The 25,006-nt window shown below is 54.3% G+C and overlaps 4 protein-coding genes across 5 annotated transcripts; all 4 read right to left on the reverse strand.

Moving 5' to 3' along the window:
• Positions 1 to 105: 105 nt before the first annotated feature.
• On the reverse strand, positions 106 to 1,589 carry LOC308635524 (uncharacterized protein SPEM3-like; the record flags this gene model as incomplete). The annotated part of the gene is made up of 4 exons (XM_081269944.1): positions 106 to 460; positions 625 to 1,072; positions 1,246 to 1,303; positions 1,452 to 1,589. 4 exons carry the CDS (start codon positions 1,587 to 1,589, stop codon positions 106 to 108), a joined length of 999 nt encoding a protein of 332 aa, XP_081126070.1.
• Positions 1,590 to 2,767: 1,178 nt separating this feature from the next.
• On the reverse strand, positions 2,768 to 4,557 carry SPEM2 (SPEM family member 2; the record flags this gene model as incomplete). Its single annotated transcript, XM_081269945.1, has 3 exons — positions 2,768 to 4,059; positions 4,199 to 4,256; positions 4,420 to 4,557. 3 exons carry the CDS (start codon positions 4,555 to 4,557, stop codon positions 2,768 to 2,770), a joined length of 1,488 nt encoding a protein of 495 aa, XP_081126071.1.
• A 2,459-nt stretch (positions 4,558 to 7,016) lies between these two features.
• Positions 7,017 to 8,400, reverse strand: SPEM1 (spermatid maturation 1; the record flags this gene model as incomplete). Its single annotated transcript, XM_081271727.1, has 3 exons — positions 8,070 to 8,400; positions 7,923 to 7,980; positions 7,017 to 7,738 (listed from the first exon to the last, which is right to left on the reverse strand). Exons 1-3 carry the CDS (start codon positions 8,202 to 8,204, stop codon positions 7,017 to 7,019), a joined length of 915 nt encoding a protein of 304 aa, XP_081127853.1. The 5' UTR covers positions 8,205 to 8,400.
• Positions 8,401 to 9,178: 778 nt separating this feature from the next.
• On the reverse strand, positions 9,179 to 24,962 carry NLGN2 (neuroligin 2). 2 transcript variants are annotated; one of them, XM_081272846.1, is made up of 8 exons: positions 23,933 to 24,962; positions 20,819 to 21,516; positions 17,191 to 17,241; positions 14,940 to 15,089; positions 14,583 to 14,768; positions 14,286 to 14,478; positions 13,329 to 13,925; positions 9,179 to 11,863 (listed from the first exon to the last, which is right to left on the reverse strand). In XM_081272846.1, the coding sequence occupies exons 2-8, from the start codon at positions 21,270 to 21,272 to the stop codon at positions 10,990 to 10,992; spliced, it is 2,505 nt and encodes an 834-aa protein (XP_081128972.1). In that variant the 5' UTR covers positions 21,273 to 21,516; positions 23,933 to 24,962; the 3' UTR covers positions 9,179 to 10,989. The 2 variants fall into 2 exon arrangements, with proteins under 2 accessions (XP_081128972.1, XP_081128973.1); XM_081272847.1 differs by lacking the exon at positions 17,191 to 17,241.
• Between the last annotated feature and the right edge of the window lie 44 nt (positions 24,963 to 25,006).

A 25,006-nucleotide genomic window follows, 5' to 3' on the forward strand; every position in this document is an offset into this window, starting at 1 on the left:
ACTGATGCTGGGGCAGGGGTTAGAACAGGCATCCCAGTATGGGCAGAGGATTGAATTTGATGAGAATGGACTGGAGTATGTGCTGGGGTTTGGACTGATGTGCGCTCAGGTACTTGGGCCTGGGAGTGGGTCCAAACCTCCACTGGGGTGTGGACTGGGTTGTGACCCTGGGAATAGGCTGAGGCATATGCAGGCACCTGGGCTGGGACCTGGGCTGGGGAAGGGGCTGGGACCTGGGCTGGGGAAGGCGGTGGGACCTGGGTTGGGGGAGGGGCTGGGACCTGGGCTGAGGGTGGTGCTGAGGTGTGGACCTGGATTGCGGCTTGGGCTAAGATGTGGACTTGGTTTTGGGCCAGGGTCCTGGATGCGGTATGGACTGGAGTAGGAGGTGGTGTACGGGGTGGGGTTTGGGCTAAGACATGGGATGGGGTAGGGATCTGGGTAGGGGTTGGAATAGGAGCTGGAGCATGGGAGAGGGTAGGAGCTGCAGCATGAGATGGGGTAGCGGCTGCAGCATGGGCTTGGCTGGGGGCTGGAGTAGAAGCTGGGATCAAGGCTGGAGCATGAGCTGGTGGAGTATGGGTTGAAGTATGCTCAAGATCCTGGGCCTGGGCATGGGTATACTCTGGGTTGTGGGTCAGGGACGGGATGGGGATGTGCTCGGGGGTATGGGCTAAGGAGTGGGTCCCGGCCTGGGTTGGGGTATGGTCTGGGCCATAGTCTAGGGCCTTAGTCTTGCCCTCTTGGGGTAAACAGGTTGATACCATGTCTAACTTGCTCATCTTCAGGAATTGGGAGGAAATCTCTGGCCTGGGAAACATGGAGGCCTGGGTCTTCAAGGCTGTGCCTTGAGAGGCCTCCCCAGCTCCCATCATCCCCTCCTTCCGCAATCCCCATTGAGCCTCCGTGGGAAGCCCAGCATGTCCACATTGAGGTGGCATCCAGCAGCACCCAGAAACCTTTTCATCATTTGTATCTGGTATCCAGGAGTCATGGTGGTTAGCATGACCGAGCAGGAAGCTGGAGCCACGATGAAAGTGGGAAGAGATTCTTGAGTACAGATTCTTGGGATCTGTGGTGCAGCGCATATACATGGGCCTGCTGCCTAGACCACCATGTTGCTTGTCTACAGAGAGGAGAGATGGAATAAGGCCTGGGTGTCAGAAGGGCTGAGAAAAGGGACAGGGAGATAAGAAAAAATGTGACAAACCTACATCGCTGGAGCTCATGCTGGGACTCACTTACCTTTGGGAAAAAAATGATGGAAAAGAATCCGCAAGGAGCCCTTCAGATGTTTCCAGAGCTGAGGGAAGCAGGAGAGGAGAGATTCCAGCAGTACGGTAAGCTCTGAAGTCCTTGTCTGACTACATCCTAGCAGCCCCCACCCCCCACTACTTCAGTCCCTTCAAGATCCCAGTATCCCAACCCTGCTGCCCGGACCCTGCCCTGACCAGAATCACCACATTGATCCCCACGTTGAGCAAGATGAAGCTGCCCAGAATCAGAAGAATTGAATCTCCTAAGTCCTGACACTTCCTGGGGTTGGTGCCAGAGCACATCTGGGCTCCATAGTAGACTCGCTCACCCATGGCCTGGGGTCCCAGGACTACCTGGGCCCCCTGGCCCCCACATACTAAGAGACAAACTCCTTTGAGGGGGAGGGGAGAAGGCCTGAGTCATAAAGGGGTAGATGGTTGGAACACAATGAGAGAGGCAGTGAAAAAGGAGGGCTCAGGGTGGAGTTTCCTGGTAACCAGGTCCCAGTAACCTGAGCCTGGAGGCTAGTGTACTTCCACTCTTTCTCAATTATTGCCTCACTGAACTTTGTTCATTCAGCTCGCACAAACACTCCTCCTTCCATCTTTCCATTATTCCTGCAGTTTCAGTAGAAAATCCAGAATCCTTTACCCCTTGACCACTCCTGAGACTGGGAAAACCTTGGCCTCAGGGCCCTAACTGGAATCAAGAGCCTTGGCCTTCATCTTGCCCTACATTGGGCCACTGACCTTGATCTGCCTAGACGTGGAATCCCAGGTCTGGAGTCTCTCTCTCTCTCTCTCTCTCTCTCTCTCTCTCTCTCTCTCTCTCTCTCTCTTACCTGTACAGAAGATTGAACCCAGGGCTTCGCATATGCTAGGCGAGTGCTTCATCACTGAGCCATATCCCCAGCCCTTTTTGCATTTAATTTAGAACCAGAATCTCATTTAAGTTGCCTAGGCTGACCCCAAATTTGTGATCCTCCTATCTCAGTCTTTTGGGTAGCTGGGATTACTAGGATGCACCACCATGTCTGTCTGACCTGAGTTTCTTGAGCAGGGCTGAGCCTCTGAACCCCTTTTGGGAATGGAGAACAGAGAAACGGGGTGAGTGCTCAGAGACTCATGGTTTGATGTCTGCAGCTGGGAGACCTTAATGTATGGTATAAGACCAGGACAATATTTTTTTTTTGTAGTCATAGATGGACAGCATGCCTTTATTTTATTTGCTTATTTTTATTGTATGTGGTGCTAAGGATCAAACGCAGTGCCTCACGCATGCTAGGCAAACGTTCCCAGCCTCAACCCCAAGGACAGTCTTGTTGGCAAGAACACGGCCTCATACCAAGAAGGGAACACTGACTTCTCATTTCAGGAATCCAAGGGCAGGGTATACGTCTGGCAGAAAGAGAGCCACTTCCAAACCACAGACCACCACAGTGTTTCCTGGACTCGGTTTCTCTTTATTCCTCTCTCCATGACCTGCCCAGCCACCCACATTCTCCTGCGGGTCAGTTAAGTTTCCCAGGCCGGCTCCTGTGTAGAGAGGGCCTTGAGGTTGAGGTGGAAGGTGGTGGCAGTGAGTTGGCCCGTACTCTGTTCTCCTGCACTTGCCGCTTTAGCTCCAGGCTGTCGTACACCTGGTAGTTGGCATTGCCACCTGGATTCCTACTGAGTGGGACAAAGGTAGCTGGGACTGAGGCAGGATCAACAGCCTGGACTTCAGGCAGGGGCTGGGAGCAATGAGGGAGCAGGGCTGAGCTAGCAGCTGGGACCCGTTGATATGAAGCCTCACCCAACATAGTGAGGGAGGTGGAAGTGGTCAGAGGATACCGAGGAGGCATAGCCTCAGCCCAGTCAGCAGCCCTGCGTCGCACCTCATGAGAATCCCGGAGGTTATAACCCAAATGTCCTATGGATGGGTATGGGCTGCGGTTGGGCTGGCTGTGAGCATGACCAGGGAGATTCCTTCTGTAGTGTTCCCGATAGCCCTGGGCCTCCTGCCGGGGGTTCCGGGACACCAAGGTAGTTGGGGGTTCACAGCCCTCTACACCACGCCGCCGCTGATCCCAAGCATCATACAGTGTCTGGCCTCCTGAAGAGTAAGGGCTATGCCCCCCAGGGACCCAGGAAGGGTTAGGGGGCAGCCGGCGGGGAGGTAATGGAGATGAGGTCCATTGCTCAGGCTCCATGTTGCCCCAAATTCGGGATTGTGAACAATGGGGTGCAGAGGACTGTAGCCTCAGCTCTGACTTGGCCTCTACACGCTTGGGTAAGAGGCGCAGTTCTGGTGACAGATAGATAGAGGGTGGTGGCAAGCTGGCCAGGATCCCACCTTTGCGGCCCCATAACCCCATGTTGGAGGGCAGTCCCATCCGCTGAACCCAGCCTGGGTTCTGGGGATGTGGGAAGGACAGATCCTCCTCATCCAGGTAGGAGTCCCTGTCCTCCATATCATAAAAGGGTATCGACTGCAGCTGTGACATCTTGCGGTTGTGAGTTTGGTTATGAAAGACTGGGCGACCATGGGAGAATTTTCTGTGGTTCCAAGGCCTCTGCTGTTGGCTGGGGCGGTAACGTTGGCGGCATTGGCGGCGTTGTTGGTACTGGCGGCGGCGTGGTTGGTACTGGTGATGTGGTTGGTGGCGGCCCCGGTGGTTGTGGAGATACCGAGAGGAGGAAGAGGAGTAGCCTGTGGGTTGGGTCATCTTCACTTGTACAGGGTCCAGGACGCAGTGGATGTGGATGTCTTGGGCCTTGGCTGGGAAATGTTTGAGGGAACATTCAAAAGGCTGGACTTCATCTGGGGGAGGCAAGAGTCCATGAGATGGGTGCAATTGCCATAAGAGTTCAGGTTAGGAATAGTGGGGTTTGAATTTCTGGGGCCATGGTAGTGGTCTTGGCAGGGGGGAGGAGTCCTACTCTCTAGTTGCTATACTTACTTTTCTGCTTAATCCAATAGAAAATCTTGTCTAAGGCATTCTGGAACTCATGCCACATCTAGGGGTGGTGGGAGGGATGGGAGTGAAGGCCAGGCTCCCTACCTCCAACACTACCACCCCCAGCCCCAGTCAAGACCCGTCCTGCAGGTGGAGGTACAAGATGCAGCTGGCTCCCCCTCAGCCCTCTTCACCCCTGGGGATGGTCCACAACTGTCACTGACCACAGTTGCCACGTTGATGCCAATGTTGACAAGAATGATAAGTCCCACCAGCAGGAATAGGATGTCTTCAGCATCCTGGGGGCTTTCTTGGTGTTGATTACAGCACCCTAGGGTGTCACTCCAGAGCTGGTTTTCCATGGTGGGGGGGTCCTAGGGCCACTTGGGCCACCCCCCCCACCTGGCCCCGACCCACACTGCATTCATGCCAGTACCTGGAGATATCTACCAGCTGAGAAGGGAGTCAGGTCATAATGAGGCAAGTTAGGAATGAGTCACAATGTAGAGGTGCTAGTCTTATTCACTCTGCTGGCTCTTCACTATCCTAGGCTCCTACTTGATATTTGGTCCCCAGATGCCCCTGAGGTTAGTCTATCTTCTGTCTCCATGAGGCCTGCTTAACCACATACCTCATTCCTGATCTGAAAATAGGTAGCTACAGTCATAAGATAGTCTCCACAGAGGTTGAATTATGTGTAATTCCCTCAGTTTCTGGTCATTTGAGATATAATGGCAACATGTGTAGCCTGTTGGTATGCCCTACCCCATGCTATTTTGGGGCCAGTAGCTGGGGTGACTGACTGGATGAATGACAACGAGTGTCCCCTCTGGGTTCACCCTGCTATAACAGTTCCTCCCTATGCTGACCATTTCCCTGTCATAATCCCTGTAGCACACATCCCAACCCTTCCTGGCCAGGGTTTACAGCCCTGGACATTAGTGGTCCCTGAGCCCTTTGGCTTCTTCACTTCAGAGTCAGATGGATTTCCATCTTGCTGAGGTTGCTGCCCCCTGCCAGAGACTCCAACTATAGTTTCTCTCCTTCCAAACCAACTATCCTCTTATTGACCCATCCCCACTCTAAGTTGAAAAACTGGTTAACTCCCACCTTAAAGAAATGACCAAAACACAACATAGATGTTATTGTTGATGTGATGAATGGAGTCCTCCATGGAAACTAGGCTCAACATTGCAGTCTGTAAAAATGGTACCCTGAGGATGGCAAGTCCATTGGTCCCACTGTCAACTATGCAGCAGAAATGGAGGAAAGGCTGATGAGCATTTCCAAAAAGGCCTCCAAACACATGGTAGATGCTTAGTATGTACCCACTGAATGGAAGCAGCCTGAAATGATCAATAATATTGGTTGAATGTAAATGAATGTAAATGTACAGAGAGATAGGGTGATCCACAGATCTACTCACATCCAGGAATCCTTCTAGCAACACTTTAGCAGAGTGTTCCCAAGCTATGTGTGTGCATGTGCCTGTGACTCTAACATTCTAGGAGTAGAGCCATGCCTTGGTTTCCTTGCTGCCCAGTGAGTGGAATATTCTGATGAGGTCACATGGTAAATTGAGGCAGGTGGGAGATTTGGGTAAGCTGACACAGTGGCAGTGGGAATCTATCTACTTGCAAGAGAAGGGGAATGGAGTGTCTGAGGCCATGAAATTGAATTTGGTGCCTATGTGACCATGATTAAGTCACTCAGTCTCTCAGAGCCTCATGCAACGTGGAAAGGATTGTGATGTTATGGTGAAGTACCTCTTGAGAGCATCTATAATATTTAATCTTCTGATCCAAGACTAATGGAGGGTACAGGAGCATCAGGTTCTTCCTGGAGAAATACAAGGGACTAGAGACCCTCCCTCTTAGTCATCCTCGCACAAGAAAATCAGGGTGTAAGAAGGAACTATGTCTTCCCTGGGGCTGAGGCCTAAACCTGGCCTGGCAAGAACTGGACTTCTGAGGAGCTAGGGCCATGGAGATAAGGAGTCTCTCTAGTGAAGGGCTATCTGGGGGTCTGGGGCCAGATTTGAGAGCTTCTCTGGACACTTAAGAAAATAGGATTGGCCAGGCACAGTGGTGCATGGCATAAACCAAGCAGCTTGGGAGGCTGAGGCAGGATTATATTATCACAAGTTTCAAGCCAGCTTCAGCAACTTAGTGAGGCCCTTAAGCAACTTAATGAGAACCTGTCTCAAAATAAAGATGTTATTGTTGACAGACAATATATGACAGAACCTGTCTCACTGTTCTTATGGCTCAGAGCCTCTGGGCTGGGAGGTGGGGGGTTCACAGGGTAAACATAGGCCTCTAGCCCTAGCTCTGACCACATCTCTATTTTGAGGGGCCTTCTATCTACAGTGGGCTGGAAGTGGATAGTCTGGGAAAGTGGTTCCAGAATGTCCTGTGTCCAGGGATCCCAGAGTCTCTGGGTGGTTTGGAAGACTTGCCAGTTCTTGGAACCATCCCAGTGGCGAGAGCAGATTGCTGGGTACTAAAAAGGGCTGGGGATGTGGTTCACTGGTTAAGCAGCGTCCCTGGGTTCAATTCCCTGTACTAAAATAACAATAAGAACAATAATAAAAAAGGGTAGAGGTAATTAGAAACCTTGAAACCAAGGAGGGCCATGGAAAAGGCCAAGGACAGGGCTTGTGAGGACAAAAGGTTGATGAGGTTCTCCTGAGCTAAGGTCCTCTTACTAGGGAGATCATTCTCTTAACAACCAGGGCTTCTGGGTACCTTATAGGCTCTGCCCTCCACACCCCCCACACCACCACAAACCACCTCCTCTCTCCTTTTTATTTTTTTCCCCATCACTTCCCTGTCAGGGGACGATACACCCAGTCCTTTCCTGTCCCCTCTGCAGTGCTGGATCCAGAGGCCAAGGGATAGCAGTGGGACAAGGCTTCCACCTCTCGGGTCAGTTCTCGAAGCCGCCGCCTCACATCCCGGGCATCATACGCTACTCGGATTGAGGAGCGGCGCTGAGGGATATTGGGGACATTCACTGGGCCCAGGAAGGGCTGCGAGGCAGGCTGGCACTGTTCTACCTCAGCCTCTGCCCCTGCCCCACTGTTCTTATGGCTCAGAGCCTCTGGGCTGGGAGGTGGGGGGTTTACAGGGTATACATAGGCCTCTAGACCTAGCTCTGACTGCATCTCTGTTTTGAGGGGCCTTCTCTCTACAGTGGGCTGGAAGCGGATGGTCTGGGGAAGTGGTTCCAGAATGTCCTGTGTCCAGGTATCCCAGAGTTTCTGGGTGTTTTGGAAGACTTGCCAGTCCTTGGAACCATCCCAGTGGCGAGAGCAGATTGCTGGGTACTGAGGTGGGGGCTTCTCATCATCAGTGTCAGGAGCCCAAGCTGCTGGGTTGTGGACTCGGCACAATGGAGAGGCTCGCCGGCGATGTCGTCGTGTGGGTGGGGGCGTCACAGTCATTTTCACAGGGTCCATGGTGCATCGAAGATGGACTGCAGGGGAGCTCTCCTTCTTCGAGGGATGGGTCTGCTTCCCAGGTGAGGAGGAGTTAACAACTTCTGTGAATCAGGGAGAGGGAGGCTGGTGGGGAGGCTTGCTCCTATAGTGAAGGGAGGGAGGCAAGGCCTGGGGAGAAAAGCTGCACCATTGTGGTGTCTCAGAGGGAAGAGCAGCAAGAGGCCAATTTAGGGCTGACAGACATATTTCTGTACCTTTTATGCCCCAACACCCAACCTTGTTTACCTTTTTCACAAATGATAAGGAATACCCGGTGTAAGATGATTCGGAGTCTGCTCCAGAGCTAGGTGTAGGAGGACATGGTGACCCCAGGCAGTTCCTTACCAGGTTTGCCCCCCAGGTTTGTTCCCTCCCACATGGCCCCCTCCTGACCAGGGTCACCATATTGATGATAATGTTAATGCAGATGATGAAACCCAGCAGCAACAGGATGGAGTTGCCCACGTCCTGGCAGCTGTTGGGGTTATCTGAATCCCAGCCAGGCTGTGGCCACTTAGCCATGGCCATGGCGGTCCCTAGGGCCACCAGGGCCCTTAGGCCCCCAGCCCCTGTGCCCACAGTGTCAACTGGCCCACCTGCCTTACCCAAAGTGTCCTGAGGGTGAGCGGGTCACAATGATGCTGGGACACTCTCTCTCACAATGTGCTAAGGCACTAGTCTCAGAGTCTCTGGCCCAGGGTTGAGCCTCAGCTTGAGCCCAGACATTGGCAGAGGCCAAATCTTTCATTTTTATGCCTCTCCTGCAGCCAGTCACCTGGATCAGCTCACTTGCTCTCTCCCCTGTTTGGCATCTGTCCTGAGGCCCCATCTCTCATTCTAGAACCACACCAGGCTCTAGTCTCAGATATAGATCTGAGACTCAGGCATAAACCTAAGTCCTGATCTCTCCAGGCAATCCCAACTTCACAGAGCTATTCACTGAAAAGGTCTAGAGGTTTGGACTCCAAAGGCTTGTTTCAGAGCCCCCCACCCCAACATAAGAGCAGGCAAAACCAACAGTTAAACTTTTATATTTACAATATTCTCTTCATCTTTTGCCAGGTTTAAAAATGTGTACAGAGCCGCAAAGGGTTGGGGTGGGGACATGGGACTGTCAGGGATTGTTCTGGAGAGAGGGGCTGGGCATTGGAGTCCGTGGCTGAATCATGGGGTCCCCCAGCCCCCCTCCCATGCCCTGGTTCTGGGGGCATCTGCCTACGGGCTCAGGGCCCAGGTCGCTAGCATTTGGAGGGCATGGCTGTTCCAAGAGGAGCTAGACCAGGCAGGGGAAAGGGCCAGAAAAGAACTACGTTTCCATGGGTGGAGGTAGGAGAAGGGACAGTGAAGAGGCAATGTTCTGGGACTCACAACCAGGGATCCTGGACCTGGGTGCCAGTAGAAGATGGCACCCTACCCTTACTCAAGTTTGGCAGTAGCATCCCACAGAAAGCCATACAGCAGGCTGAAGATTCACCCTCCTCTATTGTTGTTCCATAAAACCCTTTCTTTTCTTTCTTTTTTTTGGAACCAGGGATTGAACTCAGGGGTGCTTACCACTAAGCAACATCCATTTTATTTTTAATTTTGAGACAGGGTCTCACCAAGTTGCTTAGGGACTTGCTAAGTTCTTAAGGCTGGTCTCAAACTTGCAATCCTCCTGCCTCAGCCTCCTCAGTTGCTCAGATTACAGGTGTGTGCCATTGCATCCAGCCCTTAAAACCCTTTCCTACATGGTTCTCTTCCTCAGAGGCACAAACCCAAGGACCTCTGGGCAGTAGCCTCACACATTTCCTTTCAAATTCTTCCTGCTGGTGTTTGAACAAGCCCTGTCCCCCATGGCCCCCTCCATCTGTTCCTCAGTGCAACTGACCTCATTCCCCAAGCTGTCCATGAAACCTTTTTCCCTGTTAAACCCCCCCCCCAACACATACACACTGCTCTTTTCCTTTGGCCCTGGCAGCAAGGGGGGAGGGGTAAAAGAAGGGTAGGGGAAAAGATTGGTCTGACCCTGAGATGGGGACAGCTTCAAACAGGGAGGAGGAGCTGGAGAATGGAGATCTGGGACAGGGAGGGAGGGGTGACACAGGAATCAGAGTGACAACGGGGGGGGGGGGGGGCTCCTTAGCTGCCACATCCCCCTACCCTGTATCCTACCTGCTCTCCTCTGTCCTAGCCTGGGACTGTGAAATCCTTGGCACATTTGGAGTCTTTCTCCCCTCCTCCAACCCACCTACCCAGTTTGGCACAGATGAGCAATGATCTGAGGACTGAAGGAAAGGCTGTCCTCAGGCCCCAGGAGGGCTTTGGTCAAACATGCATGGCCTCTGTGGGTGGCATACGCCACATTCCCTGTCTACCAACTCAGCATCTCTGGGAGAGGGAGGTCCCCAGCCTTCCCTCAGGGTTTGTACATCCCCCTCAGCTTCGGTTAATCTGAAGTCTGTTCCCACCTGCCATGTGAGGAGTGCTGGGCCTGAGGCTGGGGGGGATGCAGGGAAGTGCTGGGGAGAGAGGGACCCTCTGCCTGGGAAAACACACATCCACATGCAAGAACATGTTTCCACTCAGAGAAATGTATCCTGGACCATGGGAGAATTAGTTTCCAGGCAGCACCGGGATGCACGGATCTCCCTTCCCCCTGGCAGGAAATCTGTGTCTGTCTGTATGGAAGGTGAGGGCCTCCCTGGGAGAACGTGCTTCATCTGACTTGTGCCATGGGGGAGAAACATGCTTTGCTGGGGTGGAGGGGGGAGAGGAGGCGGGGGGGGGGGGGCTGTGTTTTCCTTGCTGCTCCCCAGGCACCACCCTGTGTTGTCTGGTGGCCAAGAGTCACTGTATGAGAACACATCACTTCCAGGGTCTCCAGGGGGTGGGAGGGGGGAGGAGGTGGGAGAAGGCATGAGGAAACAGGATTCTGGGGTACAAATCCCCGCAGAAATTCTTTGAGGGGGCCAACATGTGTCCAGGGCGGCAAAAAAAACCTCACCCTGCACATGGGAAAATACCCCCTCATGAAGAAAGCACACCTCCATGTGGGAAAAGACTTCCACATTTCCACACACTGAAGACTGGTGTCCCAGTGGAGGGCAAAAAACACCCCCCAATGTTCAAAGGCCCAGGTCCAGAGAAGAGAATGGGCCTCTTTGCATGGGAAAAACACGCATCTCAGTGGGGAATCCCATGTCCACCTTAACACTGTTCGATGATGTGTGACAACTCCACAGGAGAAAAGCCCGTTGCCAAGTCCTACTCCCTGCCTTGGAGTGGCCCAGGCTGGGGAGGGGTGGGGAGGGTGGCCTCCCCATGCCGCCCCCTATACCCGGGTGGTGGAGTGAGGATGGGGTAGCGTGTTGTTGTGGCTGGTAGCGGTGGAGGGCGGTGGGGGAAAGGGCCCAAAGGGATGGAGGGAAGGGGGTGGCGGGGGTGGTGGTGGCCCCAGGCCACTGGGCAGCAGGGTTAGGGCCCTGGGGGCCAAGAGAGGCACATCGTCCGGTGCCCGGCGCAGGGCCAGGGTGTAGTCGGGTGGACAGGCAGGGCGCAGGGCCTCAGCAGGGTCCGCCCCGACGCCACCACCCTGCTTCAGCTGCAGTGACACCAGCTCCTCCTCTGGGGGCAGCTCCCGGCCAGCAGTGGGGAGCAGGGGACCCCCACCAGGCACACCAGAGCCTGAGCCTCCAGGTGGACTAAGCCGCCTGCATCGCAGTTCCTGCCGCCGGTCCCGCTTGTAGTAGAGAGCGGCAAAGGCCAGGATGTTGAGGAAGAGAAGGGAGGCGCCCACGGCCACAGTGACGCTTAGCTCTGTGGAGTAGTCTCGTGAGTCTCCAGGGAAGCGGTCATAGGCCCTTGGGCCTGGCTCAGGCTCAGGCTCAGGAGGCAAGGTTGCAGGTGGTGGGGGCCGGCGTGTGCCAGGGGCTCCAGGAGGCGGGCGGGGAGGCCAGCGTGTGGCATAGGGAGGCAAGCGAGTGGTGGTGGTGAAGAGCTCGGTGTGCAGATTGTGCAGGTGGGGCACAAGCTCCAGCCAGAAGGCCACCTTGTTGGCGCGGTAGTTGTCACGCACTCGTGGCTTCAAACCAATGTGTAGGTACTGCTTCTCTTTGCTGTTGAACTTGCTCCACACCACCTCCTCAAAGCGGTTGGGTTTGGTGTGGATGAACTTGGTGTCCTGTGGCACTGGCTGGTTGGGGTCACTGTGGGCATAGGAGGGCAAGGAAAGGAGGAGTGAGGGTGAGGCTCAGGCTCCAAGGAGGGTGGGGCTGCAGAGGGGAAGGAAGAAGACAGAGATGCAGAGACAGGGAGACAGCAAGAAATCCAGAGAAAAAGTCACAGAAGTAGAGACAATACACGGATGTGAAGAGACATAGAATTTGCCAGAGACAGGGCCAAAGAGACAAAAAGGATCAAGACGGATCACCAGGGACAGCCAGAGTTGAGGTCAGAGGGACAGAGACAGACCAAGAGAGAGCCAGTAAGAGGCAGAAGCTGAGACCAAGAGAAGCAGAAAGGGAGAGACAAAAATATATGACAGACAGCCAGGGTAAAAGCTGCCAGCAGACAGAGACAGCGTAAAGTAAACGGACCAAAGAAGGAAGAGGAGCCAGGTGCTATGGTGCATGCCTATAATCCCAGGTACTTGGGAGGCTGAGGCAGGATTGCAAGTTCAAGGCCACCCTGGGCAATTTAGTAAGACGACCCTGGTTCAAAATAAAATTTGAAAAGGGTTGTGGGAGCTGGGTGTGGTGATGCATGCCTATAATCCCAGCAACTTGGGAGGCTGAGGCAGGAGGACCCCAAGTTCGAGGCCCCCCTCAGCAACTTATTGAGGCCCTAAGTAACTTAGCGAGATCTTGTCTCAAAATAAAAAATAAAAAGGGCTGGTGATGTGGCTCAGTGGTTCAGTGCCCCAGAGTTCCATCTCCAGTACCAAAATAAATAAAATTTAAAAGTTGGGGATAGGGGCTGAGGTTGTGGCTCAGGGATACAGCGCTTGCCTTACACATGTGAGGCACTGGGTTTGATTCTCGGCACTACATATAATAAGTAAGTAAAACAAAGGTACTGTGTCCATGTTCAACTAGAAAAATTTAAAAAAATTAAAAATAAATAAAATAAAAGTTGGGGATATAGTAGAGTGCTTGCCTAGTGTCTCCTGATTTTGATCCCAGTATCATAAAGGAAGAAGAAAAAAAGAGGACAGAGGGACAGAGGGAAAGGGAGAAATGTCAGTGGATTTCAGGAGAGTGGCAAGGCATAGAAACAGACAGATACAAACTCTTATACACTTAGACACAGACCACAGTGGTAACACAGAAGCAGAGCACAGAGTGGGGGCCGGAGGAGGCCAAGGGAGGAAGAGAGACAGACACCAAGCTAATGCTACCAACTGAGCCCACCCCCAGAAAGAACAGGGACCTCTCTGTCTAACTCTGCTGAATCTCTAACCCTCACCTCAGTGCCTGGTACAGATAAGGTGTTCAGCAGTGTCTGAATTGGTCTCGCTTAAGCAAGGGACAGCAAGAGCAAGTGCTTTCCTGGAGGAATGATGGCCATGTGAAGAAGGGAGGGAGGGAAGGACAGAGGACCAGCCAAGGATGGTGAGGATGCCTCAGCCTGCAGCGCGCCCCACCCAGCCCCACCAGCCCCTTTGGCCCTCACCCAGTCTTGGCGAAGTTGGTCCAGTAGGTCATAACAACTGCGCTGAGCATGACGTCATTCTTGGAGAAGTTGCAGGGGAAGAGGTCAGTGGCACCCACCATGGGCACACCAAAGACATAGGGCAGCTCATCTCCATGGGCTGCATCTGCCCACTCTGGCCGGCCCTCAGCCTGGCAATGATGGTAGAAGGTGTAAAAGTAGACAGGGGACTGGTAATCAGCGTGCAGCTTAGCAGTGGCCACAGCTGGGGCCACCCACTGGTGGTCAGTAAAGAGAGCCAGCAGGGTTTTTCGTCGCATCTCGCCATTGTCCCGGTCAGCCCAGTCTGTGTACATGAACTTGATGGTCTCCCGCAGCACATCCTTGCCTTCCGGGTAGCCATACAAGTTGTCCACGAAGTTGGAGACAGTGAAGTCAAAGGCGCTGGCGGACACACCATCTTCACTCTCTGCAGAGTCCTCCACAAACTTGAGGCCCTCTCCCTGATTGACACCGATAAGCATGTCGTAGTTGAGGAATTCTCCCTGCTGCATGAGGATCTCAGGGTCATCGGGGACTACATCGCCGTCCACCACGGGCCCAAAGGCAATGTGGTAGCTAGGGAGAAGGGGGCAGGGTCTCATCACCTGCTCACTGGCCTCATCTTGCCCCATGGCCCTATAGGCCCACATGCAGGTACCCCCGGAAAACCCTTCTCCCCTACTTGAAGACCTCCTAGAGTCCTTCAGGGCACTTGACCTCTCCAGAAGTTTTCCAGAAATGTTTCATGGTACCCTGTGCTCACTTACTCTATTTGGCCACCTCCATTGAGGAAAGGCCGTTAAGAGGCCAGTAAAAGGGCCTGAAGCCCACGTCTCCTTGCCCAGTGGAATGTCCACAGGCACCTCTCACCTCAACCTCCTTGGAACCAGCAAGGAGAAGTGAAGGCCTGGACCTGGCCCTCTCCCACCCCCATACCGGGCAGGCTGCACATCCTGGTCCACCAACTCCCGAGAAGGCTTCCTGCGCAGACACTCCACAGCTTCGGCGCTGTCCTCCCGGTCACAGCCCACCTTGGCTGCCAGCAGACGCGTGTACTTGAGTGGCTGGTAGTTGACAGACCAGCTGGAGATGGCAGTACCACTCTGGGCAATGGCCTTCTGGAACAGTCCTGGCAGGAGAGCAAGATGACCTCAGGCTATGCCATAATAGCAAAAACCAGAAGGGGGATCAGGTAGGGTCAGAGCTGTGGGAAGCAGGGCAGGCTGCTGGTACCTTCTGAATGGTGGGAGAGGATCAGCAGGTTGACACAAGAGGCCCCTGCTCCAGACCCAAAGATGGTGATGCGCTCCGGATCACCCCCAAAGTGGGCAATATTTTCACTAAGCCAACGCAGGGCCTGGATCTGGTCCAGAAGCCCATAGTTGCCTTTTGCAGCCTGATCCCCAGTGCTGAGAAAACCTGAGGGTAGAAGAAGAAAAGGGGCTCCCTGAGGTGTCACAACATCCACACCCCCTTTCTAGGCAGTTCAATCCAGCCCAGAAGCAATTTTGCTGGGTTTAGAGGAACACTACCCACCAGGCCTACCTCCCAGACTCCGCCCCCCCCCCAAAGCTGGCTGCCCACCCTCACCGAGCACCCCAAGACGGTAGTTGAGCGTGGCTACGATGACATTGCCATAGGCGGCCAGGACTGAGCCATCGAACATATTCCCGGTGCCCTCCATGTAGGAGCCTCCGTGCAGAAACAGCATGACAGGTTTCTTCCCAGAATCCCGGATATCTGCGTGAGGAGGGGGCAGCAGGTGGGCCAGGGGATTGGGGATAAGGACACAGTCAGACCAGAAGCAGCACTACCCAGCTCCCAGGTCTGCTAAGGACCATCCAGGAGCACAGGGGACTTGTCACTCCCATCCCTGGGGGGCAAGACCGGATTCCCCTCCCTCCCCCTACAGCTAGCCCTAGAGAAAGGTCCCTCACTACCCCTGGCCAGGCTGTCCCCAATCACTTTTCCAAATGTGGGGCGGACCTCCAAGAAGCCCAACAGAGGCCGGGGGTGGGAAGTGGCCCTCCTCAGGGCCTATGCTGGTTCCAGCAACCCCCTCCCCACGCAGCAAATCTCCTTCCTGCACCTGGAAAGAGTGCTCTGAGGCTGGAACTAGGGCTAGAAGTGCTGGGAGGGTCCTGCCATTTCCTCAGAGTCAGGCCTTGGGCCTCAAGCTCCACATGGCACCCTGGTCTGTGGGTGAGGGGGTGTCAGGCCCTAGGGTCCCTGGGGGCTTGGTCTCCTCCCCGCCCTAATTCCTTTCTAGGTCACCTCCCTAGTTACCATAGCAACCCCCAGCCTAATTACTGTGGCAGGAGGAGGCAGGGTGGGAAAGAGCCTGCCTAATGAAGCCAGGGTACAGCTCTGAGTCTTAGACACCCATAAACTGGCCTGAGCCCTAGGTCCTGAACTGAACTTCTTTCTTGCCATCTCCCCAAAGGATCCCTTAATCGTTGCCACACACAATATGCCCTTGAAACACTCAGGACAGGACTGAGAGGTGAGAAATTCCTGAAGAAAGTGGGAGTCTGAGAGGGCTTGCCAGGTCCTCAAGCTAGATAGTTCCCTCCTCTGCAGCTCCCCCATGATCTGCATAGTGCCAAGGGCTGGGATCACCCCTGGCCCACAGGCCCTCCTGTTTCTTAGCACCTGCCATGCCTGATTTGCCTGGGTACTCCATCAACTGGAGCCAGGCCTAGGTCCCCACAGTTGGTCCCCAACACCTCACTATCTTTCTCATCCTGGTAAAAACTAACTTTCTGACAGGTCAGTCTGCAGGTCACTAGGACATTCCCTGTCACTTGTCCCAGCCAGCTTCCAGTCTCCTCTTAGGCTTTCTCTATAGTCTCTGGACTTCTTCAGCCAGAGCTCCCAGGTAGGCAGCTTCCTCTCTGTGTCCTCCCCAAATTCACTTCTCCCTTTGTTTCTGACTTTCCAGTAGTTTCAGGCTGGAATCTCCTTCCCTTCAAGGTCCTGTTCTAAATGTCTTTGGTTCTCCCCAACCCTCCCCATACCCTTCTCCCAGTGTGTGGGGAGGGGGGAGTCAGAAAGGGAAGGAGCAGGAAGAGGGGCTGGGGCAACAAGAATTCAAAACCAACAACAAAAAACAGGATCAAGAAAGAAGAAAGAAAGAAAAAAACAACAACCAAAAAGCAAGAAGCTCTTGGGGCAGATTCAACAAGAAAAGAAAAAACAACAACAAAAAAGAAAAACTCCATTTTGGAAAAAAAGAAAAAAAAGAAAAAAGTTCTTTGCATTTTTTTTTTTCAAAATTTTGTGGTGAAACTTCAAGATATTGGGCCCTGTTTTTCAAAAATTTCCAAATTCTTTGATTCACTTAGAATGTTTGCGTTTTCTGAGTCTGACAGGCTTTTAGAAATTGTAGCAGGTTCTTAATATTTCAATTGTGTCATCAATTTGCCAACTTAAATTTTTTTTCCAAATGTTATTTTGCTCCAAATTAAATTTTTTTTCCAAATAGTACATTTCACAAGTTTCAAAGTAATCCAAATTTCTTTCAAAGTCTCAATATTTTATCCAATACTTTGTTGTTTCTCTGACATTCCAATTTTTTTTTCCACTTTATTTTTGCCATGGTTAGGTTTTCTTGCAGGTTTTCTAGTGGGTCCAACATTGTTCAAATTTCGTTTGAAGTTTTCATAATTCTTTTTTCCAATTATTAAAAATTTTTCTTTTCTTTTCTTTTTCATTTTTTTTTTTTTTTAGTTGGGAGAACAACTGAGGGGCCTTGAGGGCTGTGGGGACATTTAGTTAGGGGCAGGGCCATGAAAGTCCTCTTATAAGCAACCACATGCAGCAGCGGGATTTTTAAATCTACCTGTGTCTGGCGGATTGAGCGTCGCCTCGTCACGTTTTTTTGTGAGCGGACCTAAGACCGGGAACACAAAACAGAGAAAAAAGGACAATTTTGTGGGGAAAGATGGGGGTTGGGGGAGGTGGTGGATGGGGAGGGGAGGAGAGAAAGCAGAAAAGGGGAGGGTGAGGGGAGGCAGAAAAAATAAGCCAAAAAAAGCAAAATTTGTTTGCAAGAAAAAGAAACCAAGAAAAGAGAAAAACGTTTCTACAACCCAATTTTGTTCCCCTCCCCGGAAAAAGTCATGCCCCAAAGAAAAGGTGGGTTTTGGGGGGTGGGGTGCCTGTGTGGGCTGAGGCCTGTCTTAAGACATATTGACTTGGCTGGAAAGGATTTGGCTTGTTGGTGTGTTTGCTAATTGCTGGAAATGAAACGGATGTTAGAGTGGGGTGGGAGGGGAGAGGAAACCCCAGGAGACCAAGGCCAGCTTGCCACCCAGGCCACCTCTCACAAGGCCCCTTCAGGGCCAGCCAAGCACTGCCTGCTGCCCCACCCAGGCTGTAAAGAGGAGAGGCTGCACAGAAAGGACTTTGTATCCTTCTGGACAGCTCTGGAGGGCAGAGGGCAGGATGGGGCTGGAGGGCAGCCCACCCTGCTGCTCACAGCCTTCAGAAGCCCTCTGCTCCCCACTGGAGGGCTATGGGAAGGTCAGATAAGGCTGCCCACCCTCCTACCCAGCCTCACCGGCCAGCATTTCTCTTCCATTCACACTCTGGCCTGGCTTCTCACCCCATCTCCTCAGTGTGGGCAAAGCAGGGAAAGGGGTCATCAGGTCTTGCCCTCCACTCCAACTCATCCCTCCACACTCCCACCCACCTCATCCCTTACCCAGGCCTCCTCTCCTCCCACCAAAGTTGAGAGCTTCCGACCAGGACCACCCCCAGCCCCTGCTCAATTGCCAAAAAGCCCTCCTCCCCACTTGAGGGATTCAGCCCACAATTAGGGAACAGGAAACACAGTGCCCTGAGCCACCTTAGCACCCAAGGTACCAGGGGCAGAGGGTACTGGGTGGCACAAAGTGTGCCCAGAATCAGGGAAAGGCCCCATACTAGGCTCAGAGATTAGCACCAGGTTTACTTCAGATTAGGGGATCAGTTAGGGGACAGCTAGAACCTAGAGGCCTCAGGGGATTCCCCCGGGTGATTTTTTTTTTTCCCCCCGGATAGATTGTGGAGTTTGCAAGGCCCAGGGTAGCTCTAGAAGATTTCTCCTTTACTGGCAATAATGGCCCCATCAGGACCTACTGGGAACAGGGCCTCTTCTTTGAGAGAGGGTGTGGATGAGGATGAAGTCAGCAGGGCATGCATGCATGTGAGAATGAAGTGAGTGTGTGTGTGTGTGCTTGAGTCAACCTCTTCCTCCCAGAGCTGGTGTGAATATTCAGTGAGATCACCTGAATGTGTCAGGTTCTAAGCAGGTCTGCAATAAGCAATAGTTAAAAATATAGAAGGTGTGGGCATGGGTGTTGTGGGGTCAGGGGCCAAATCATTTGTGTGGAGGTGTTGAGGTGGACAGTCCAGTGGTGGAAAGTACTGAGTGTTTGATTGTGGGAAGGACATGGGGTAGAGAGCCTATGTGAAAGTGCGAAAGTGGAGAGTCCACAAGCAGGAAGTGTTGAGATGGACAGTCTATGTGGAGGTTTTGGGGTAAAGGACTCACAAGACATTGGGATAAGTGGTCCATGAGAGGGAGAGGAATGTGCGGTTTTCTTGTGAAGCATGGTTCCTTTTATTAAGAAACTGGGGAGGACATGTGGAGTATGCTGGAGTAAATAATGGTCTATGAGGGAATAGGGTGCTTAGATTTTTTTTTTCTGGTACTGGGGATTGAACCCAGGAGTTATATCCTTAGCCCCAGTTCTTTTTTGTTTTTTATTTTGAAACAGGGACTAAGTTGCCCAGGCTGGCCTTGAACTTGAAGTTCCTCCTGAGTGGCTAGGATGAGCCAACCTTGCCTGGCTAGAGTACTTAGAATTTGGATGCATTAAAGTGAAAGTTTCTGTGCACTGTGTGTATAGGTTGTTGGGAGCATGGTTTACATGGAGAGGGGTAGTTAGGAGGTTGGGTACACAGATGGAATGAGGGATACAGGGTAGATTGTCTATATGGGTTGTGAGTGGATGTGAGTGGGTTTTGGTGCATGAGTTGTTCTGTGACTGGCATGAGAGGATTCTGGATGCAGATGCAAGGTGTTTGAGTACTTGATCTGTACCATCCCTCAGGTGTTGTTACCACCTGAGGGATGGTACAGGTGATCTCTAGATAGGATGTATGGCAAACAATTTGTAAGTGTTGAGGGTGTTGGAGACTGTGGCACAAGTAACCTGTTGGAGCACATTGTCCAGGTATGGGGTCACAGGGCTATAAGGTATATGTGTGTGTTGCTGGGGCCCAGGATCTCTATATATCTAGGGATACTGGGGAACACAGGCTGTGTGGGTGATGGGACACACAATTTCAAGGAAATGTTAGGCATGTGTACACTGTGAATACATTGGGAATTGGGATCTGTGGGGTGTTGAAGCAAATGGTGAATGTACATGATGGCTGGGAACATTCTCTGTGTATTGAGTAGTTGAGATTCTCAACTTTTGACAATTGAGGGTATGATGTGAGTTACAGGTTCCTGAGTACCCAATGGCCTGGGTATATGGTTGTTTAAAACAGCGTGGAGAGGGCTCTGTGGAGGTATTGGCATGTCTTGGAGTATCATGATAGGGTGTCAAAAGGGTAATGTAGGGGCTCTTTGTGCTGATTGTCTGTTGGGATAGCTTGAATCTGCCAGTTACCCTCTATCATAGACAAGTGGGGAATTGTTCTGATTAATCCTGGTGTGCAGCAGGTTGGTAGGAGAATCGTCTGGGGGTGTATGCTGGAACTATAAGCAGTCCTGTAGTGGACAGGAATTCATTAACCTGAACAGTAGCTGGTCAGCTCCAGGAAGGAAGTCTGGGCTGTGTTGAGTGGAGGTGCCCTTGGCAAGAAGCTTTCCTTCAGGGATACATAAGAATTTTTTATGAGACAGAAATCTCCCACAAGAGGGTGTGAGAGCCACTACCAGATCAGGTTAGGGACTATGGGGGCCACATGATAGAGGGATACCTCTTCAGGCTGCCTGGGGTGGGAAGGGTGAGTAGGAAGAGCCCACATTGTCCTTGAGGTGTAGTGTAGCTAAAGTAGGTATGCCAAGCACAGGCCTAGAAGCAGCAGGTGAAGCAAGGCTGAAGGGGGCTCTGAGCAGGTGATGGATTGATTACTTGAACATCCAGTGGCTACATTGAGATTGGTGCCTGACTATGTGCCTCTTTGGGGAAAGAGTGGATGAGCCTAGCCGAGTGCCTGCTATCCTTACCGTGGCTCTCCGAGGGCACAAAGAACTTCCAGGGTGGCTGTGTGTGGGATGATGCTGGAGCAACCTGGCAGGCACCCTTACTTCTCAGAGGGTGTGCAGAGGTATAGGGACATATTGCCCCTCACTGCCCCCACCGAGGCCCAGCTCAGGGGCTAGGAGGTGGGCCAGTGCCTGAGGGTCTGTGTGTGAGCGTTTGTGGGCTGTGTCCACGGGATACCCGGCCTTGTGCCCGCGCCCTTACCGTCCTCAGTGGGCACGTAGAGGTTGAGATACAGGCAGTCCTCGCTCTGGTTCTGCACGTAGGTGGCGGCGGCCTCCAAGTTGTCGGTGAACCACACAGGCAGCATGATGGCCGGCAGCGCCCCGTGCAGGTTCTGCGGGCAGGCGGGCGGCAGGGTGGTGGCGTTGCGCACCCCGGGCCAGGAGGCGGGTGCCTCAGGAGGCTGGAAGCGGCGGGCGCCCAGGGGCGGTGTAGCGTAGGGCACGCCCAAGAACTGCACCACGGGGCCCAGGATCTCGTTGTTGAGCTCGCGCCGCACACCGCGCACTCGCCCGTAGGCTGTGTTCACCACTGGGAAGCGCTCCTCCCCGAGGCTGCCGAGGCCCAGGCCCGGGCCGCCTGGGGCGCCGCCGGGACCCCCTCCCCCCCGTTGAGCCCCCGCCAGCCCCACCAGACACAGCGCCAGGAGCCACATGCTGATCGGGGGACCCCCCCTCCCTCCCCGGGACCCCCCCCCTCGGAGAGAGAGAGAAGGGGGGGGAGAGGGAGGGAGGCCCCCCTCGCCCCAGGAGGGAGGAGGGGGCGGGGGACAGGAGGGAGGAAGGGGGCGGGGAGGGACCTGGGTTAGACGGGACAGAGAAGGGGTCTGTTCCTCTCCATTGAGGGGGCAAGGGGTGGGGAAGGGAAACGAGGTGGAAGAAGGTGAAGGCAGGCCCGACCTGCAGGAGGCAGAACAGGAGGGACAGGGTGTGCAAGATACAGACAGACGGACAGACAGAAAAATACAGAGGAGAGGTGGAAGAAGGGAAAGGAAGTTGGATGGGGAGGACAGAAAGGAATGGGGAAACAGAAGAGACAAGTGGTTAGTGACTTGGATTTCAGACCAAGTTGCCACCCTTCTTCCACCCACAGGCCCCTGGCCCCTCCTCCCTCCCCCCAGCAGCCCTTCTCTCTTCAGCAGGGTCCCAAGCTAGAGGTGGGGTCAGATGTGGTAAAGGTCCTGTACAAAGTCGGTGGAGACCCAGGAGCCAGTTCCCCAGACCCAGCAGTCCCTTCCCAGCTTCTTCATCCCTCCCAGGCAGGCTCTCCCCAGGGACTCAGAAGTCCCAGTCCCCACCTCCCTGGGAGGGAATGAGACAGACAAGGAAGAGAAAATAAAAATACCAAGTCATTAATTAGCAGGAAGTGGCGGGTTTGTTTATACGTGTTAATTACTCCTGAGCTATAATTTCATGGCACTGAACCCCCACCCTGGGCCAGACTTGGGTCTTTCTTGGGACTGAACAGACCCAAGCACCTTCTTTCCCCTTCATGACATTCCCTAAGGATTTTGCAACCCTCAGACTCCTATCTCCCCAGCTTCCTTTCCTTCTTCATAAGTTGGGGTACCTCAAGGCAGGGGTTAGAAAAGGGAGGCGATACTGGAGGGGCAAATCCAGGGACAGATGCGTGATCCTGCAGCCCGTTGCCGGGCGACGGGATGCTGCCCCGCAATGTTACCTCGGCAACGGGGCTGCAGCTTTAACCCTGGAGGGGGTGTCTGGAGGAAGAGGGGAAGGGGCTGGCTTAGTTGTGGGGTCCATTCAGGGCATGATGGGGAGGGCAGAGGCGTGAGTCTGAATACTAGTTTTCCCCAATAGTAGCATAGATGAAGTATATATGTTGACGGGAAGGGGAATCTGGGGGCATGGAGAACCCTAAAGATCCGCCTCTTGCCCCCCTTGCGAGCCAATCAGAGCTTAGTCTTAGTGACCAGGCCTCTGACTGGGGAGAAGGGGCACTGAAGTGGCTTGGGAGGCATCAAATGAGCCTACTGACTGCCCCCTCCCACAATCTTGAACAGCTCTGGACCCCAGACACCTCCTCTTTCACTGCATTTTGACCTATGTCCTGGGGGGGCAAACCTTAGCTTTATTCTCCTCTCTTCCCATCCCATCCATTCCCCTTTCCTTCCCCTTGCCAGCGTCCCCACCATTGCTGCTCTGAGGCCTGTGTACTCAGGGCACCAGGGACAGGACAAGGGAAGAGATCAGACCCAAGGGGCAGATACCCAGGTCATTTCAGCAAGCCCCCCTGCCCCCCACCAGCCGCCTGAGCTGTTTGCTGACGCGGGGTTTTCAGAGCCAGGCGCCAGCCCGCGGGTGGCTCTCTGCAGGTGTCAATTTATTCCAGAGATGAGGACACAGGAATCCTTACCACTCACACCCAGCTATGCCCTCCCCCTCTTCAGATCCTCTTAAGCTCTGTTCCCCCATCCCCTGGAAGGGACTTGGGGTTGGCTTCTCCAGGATCTTTTTCCTATGCCAGGCTAGGCTCAGACACTGTGGCCTTGCTGTCCCCTCTTTCTCCCCCATGAGATAGTCTGCCTCGGTCACCCCTTCTCCCTTAGGGTACTTTGGACCCTGGCCTCCTCCCCTTCAACCAGCTTCTCTCCCTACTTCCCTCCCACTGGAGCCCTCCCCCAACATCTCTCTCCTCTCCATAGCGCTCCCTCAGAGCATCTTTCCTTGGCCTCTTCCAGCTTGCTCCAGCTCTTGCCTTCAGTCTCTCACCCCGCGGTCTTTTTTTTTTTTTTTTCCCTTCCCATTTTTCTCTTCTACATCTCTCCTTGGTATTTCTCTTTCTCTCTCCTCCAAATTTCTTCCTCAATTTTCTCCCTCAAGCTCCCTCTTTCTTTCCTGTCTTCCCCTATCTCAGTCTCCCCCATTTTCTCTCCCCATCTCTGTCTACCACATCTTGCTCCCCCTCCTTCTTCCCATCCCTCTGCCTTGCTCTCTCCATTCCAGCCCAGGCCTGACTCCCCCAACAGGGTAGAGTTGAGGGACAGGGGCTCAGGCCGCAGCCCCCCCCCCCTTCCCGCAGTGGGGAAAATGGCTTGGCCGGGAAGGGGAGAAGGAGGGGGAGGGGGAGATGGGAACACACGGGGTCTGTGGGCCCATTCAAAGGATCATTCATAGACTGGAGAGAGGCAGAGACAAAGAGACCAAGACGCAGAGACACGGCGAGAGCATCCCTAGGCGGAGACACGCAGACAGAGCAGGCTGTGGGAAACCAGGCTCAGGGAGGGAGATGGGGAGAGGAGACCCCAGCAGACCACCACGCAGCCCCCTCCACCCAGCCTGGCTTAGCTCCTACCTGGCTCAGCCCTGGGGCCGTGGTGCCTCCATCCAGGGCTCCGAGTGGGGGGCGGACGGGCTTCGAGAGGGGGGCGGCGGCCTCTGAGCCCCCGCGGCCCCGCAGGCCCAGCCCCCGCCCGCAGCGCCTCACCCGGCGGGGGAGGGGGATCGCCCCAGCCCCGGGGGGCGGGGCCGGGATCCAGTCGATCCCCGGGAAAAGAAGAGCTAGGGGATGGGATCAGGGGGAGCCCGAGAACAGGGAACCCCGCAGTGGGCACGGAAGAGCAAGGAGGGAGCAACGGGACAGGACTGGATTGGAGATCCACTGGCTCCGTGGGCCCGCTTCGAGGGACCAGAAGGCGGTCCAGGCGGAGGATCCTAAGGGATCGGATGCTGGAGGAGGAGTCCACGGCAATCCCCAGGGGCCCGGGGCCCCGGAGCGCAGGATCCGCGGTGCAGGGGCAGGGATCCAGCCGGAATCCTCGGGGAGGGGGAGGGATCTAGTCGATCCCGAGGGCGGGCGGGAGGGGGAGGTCCGGGGAGTCTGAGGAGGGTGGGAGCCGAGTCCGGAGCCTCGAGGCAGAGGTCGACGCGGCTCCTAAGAGGGAAGGCGGGGGTGGGAGTAGTCTTCGGGGGACGCTCAGCAGCCGGGAGGCCCGGACTCCTGGCTCCGCGCGCCAGAGCCCGCCCGCCCCGCGTCCATCCCAGCCCGAGAGTGATGATCCGCCGGCGGAGCAGCCGCAGCAGCCCCGCGCGTCACCGCGCGGCCGCCTCCCCCGCCCCCTGCCGAGAGAGCGGCGCACACCCCTTGCTCGCACCCGCCTGCCCGCCCGCCCTCCGGAGTGTGGGGGGATTGGAGACAGTGGAAGGGGGCGGGAGTGGACAGACGGACGGATGGACGTAGCCACCCGGGGCAGGGTGGAGACATTCCCCCGGATCTCCCACCCTCCGGGCTCTCGCAGTCTAGGGAGGGGGAAAAGATCTGAACTACAGGAGGCGGAGCATCACACGAAGAAGGCGGGGCCTATGGCAAGGAGGCGGGGTCATTCTTAAAGTAGGTGGGGTTAGGTGGCTATGGGTGGGACTTGGGTGT

This window comes from Spermophilus citellus (assembly GCF_964194105.1).
Source record: "Spermophilus citellus genome assembly, chromosome: 17".
NCBI classification, from domain to species: domain Eukaryota; kingdom Metazoa; phylum Chordata; class Mammalia; order Rodentia; family Sciuridae; genus Spermophilus; species Spermophilus citellus.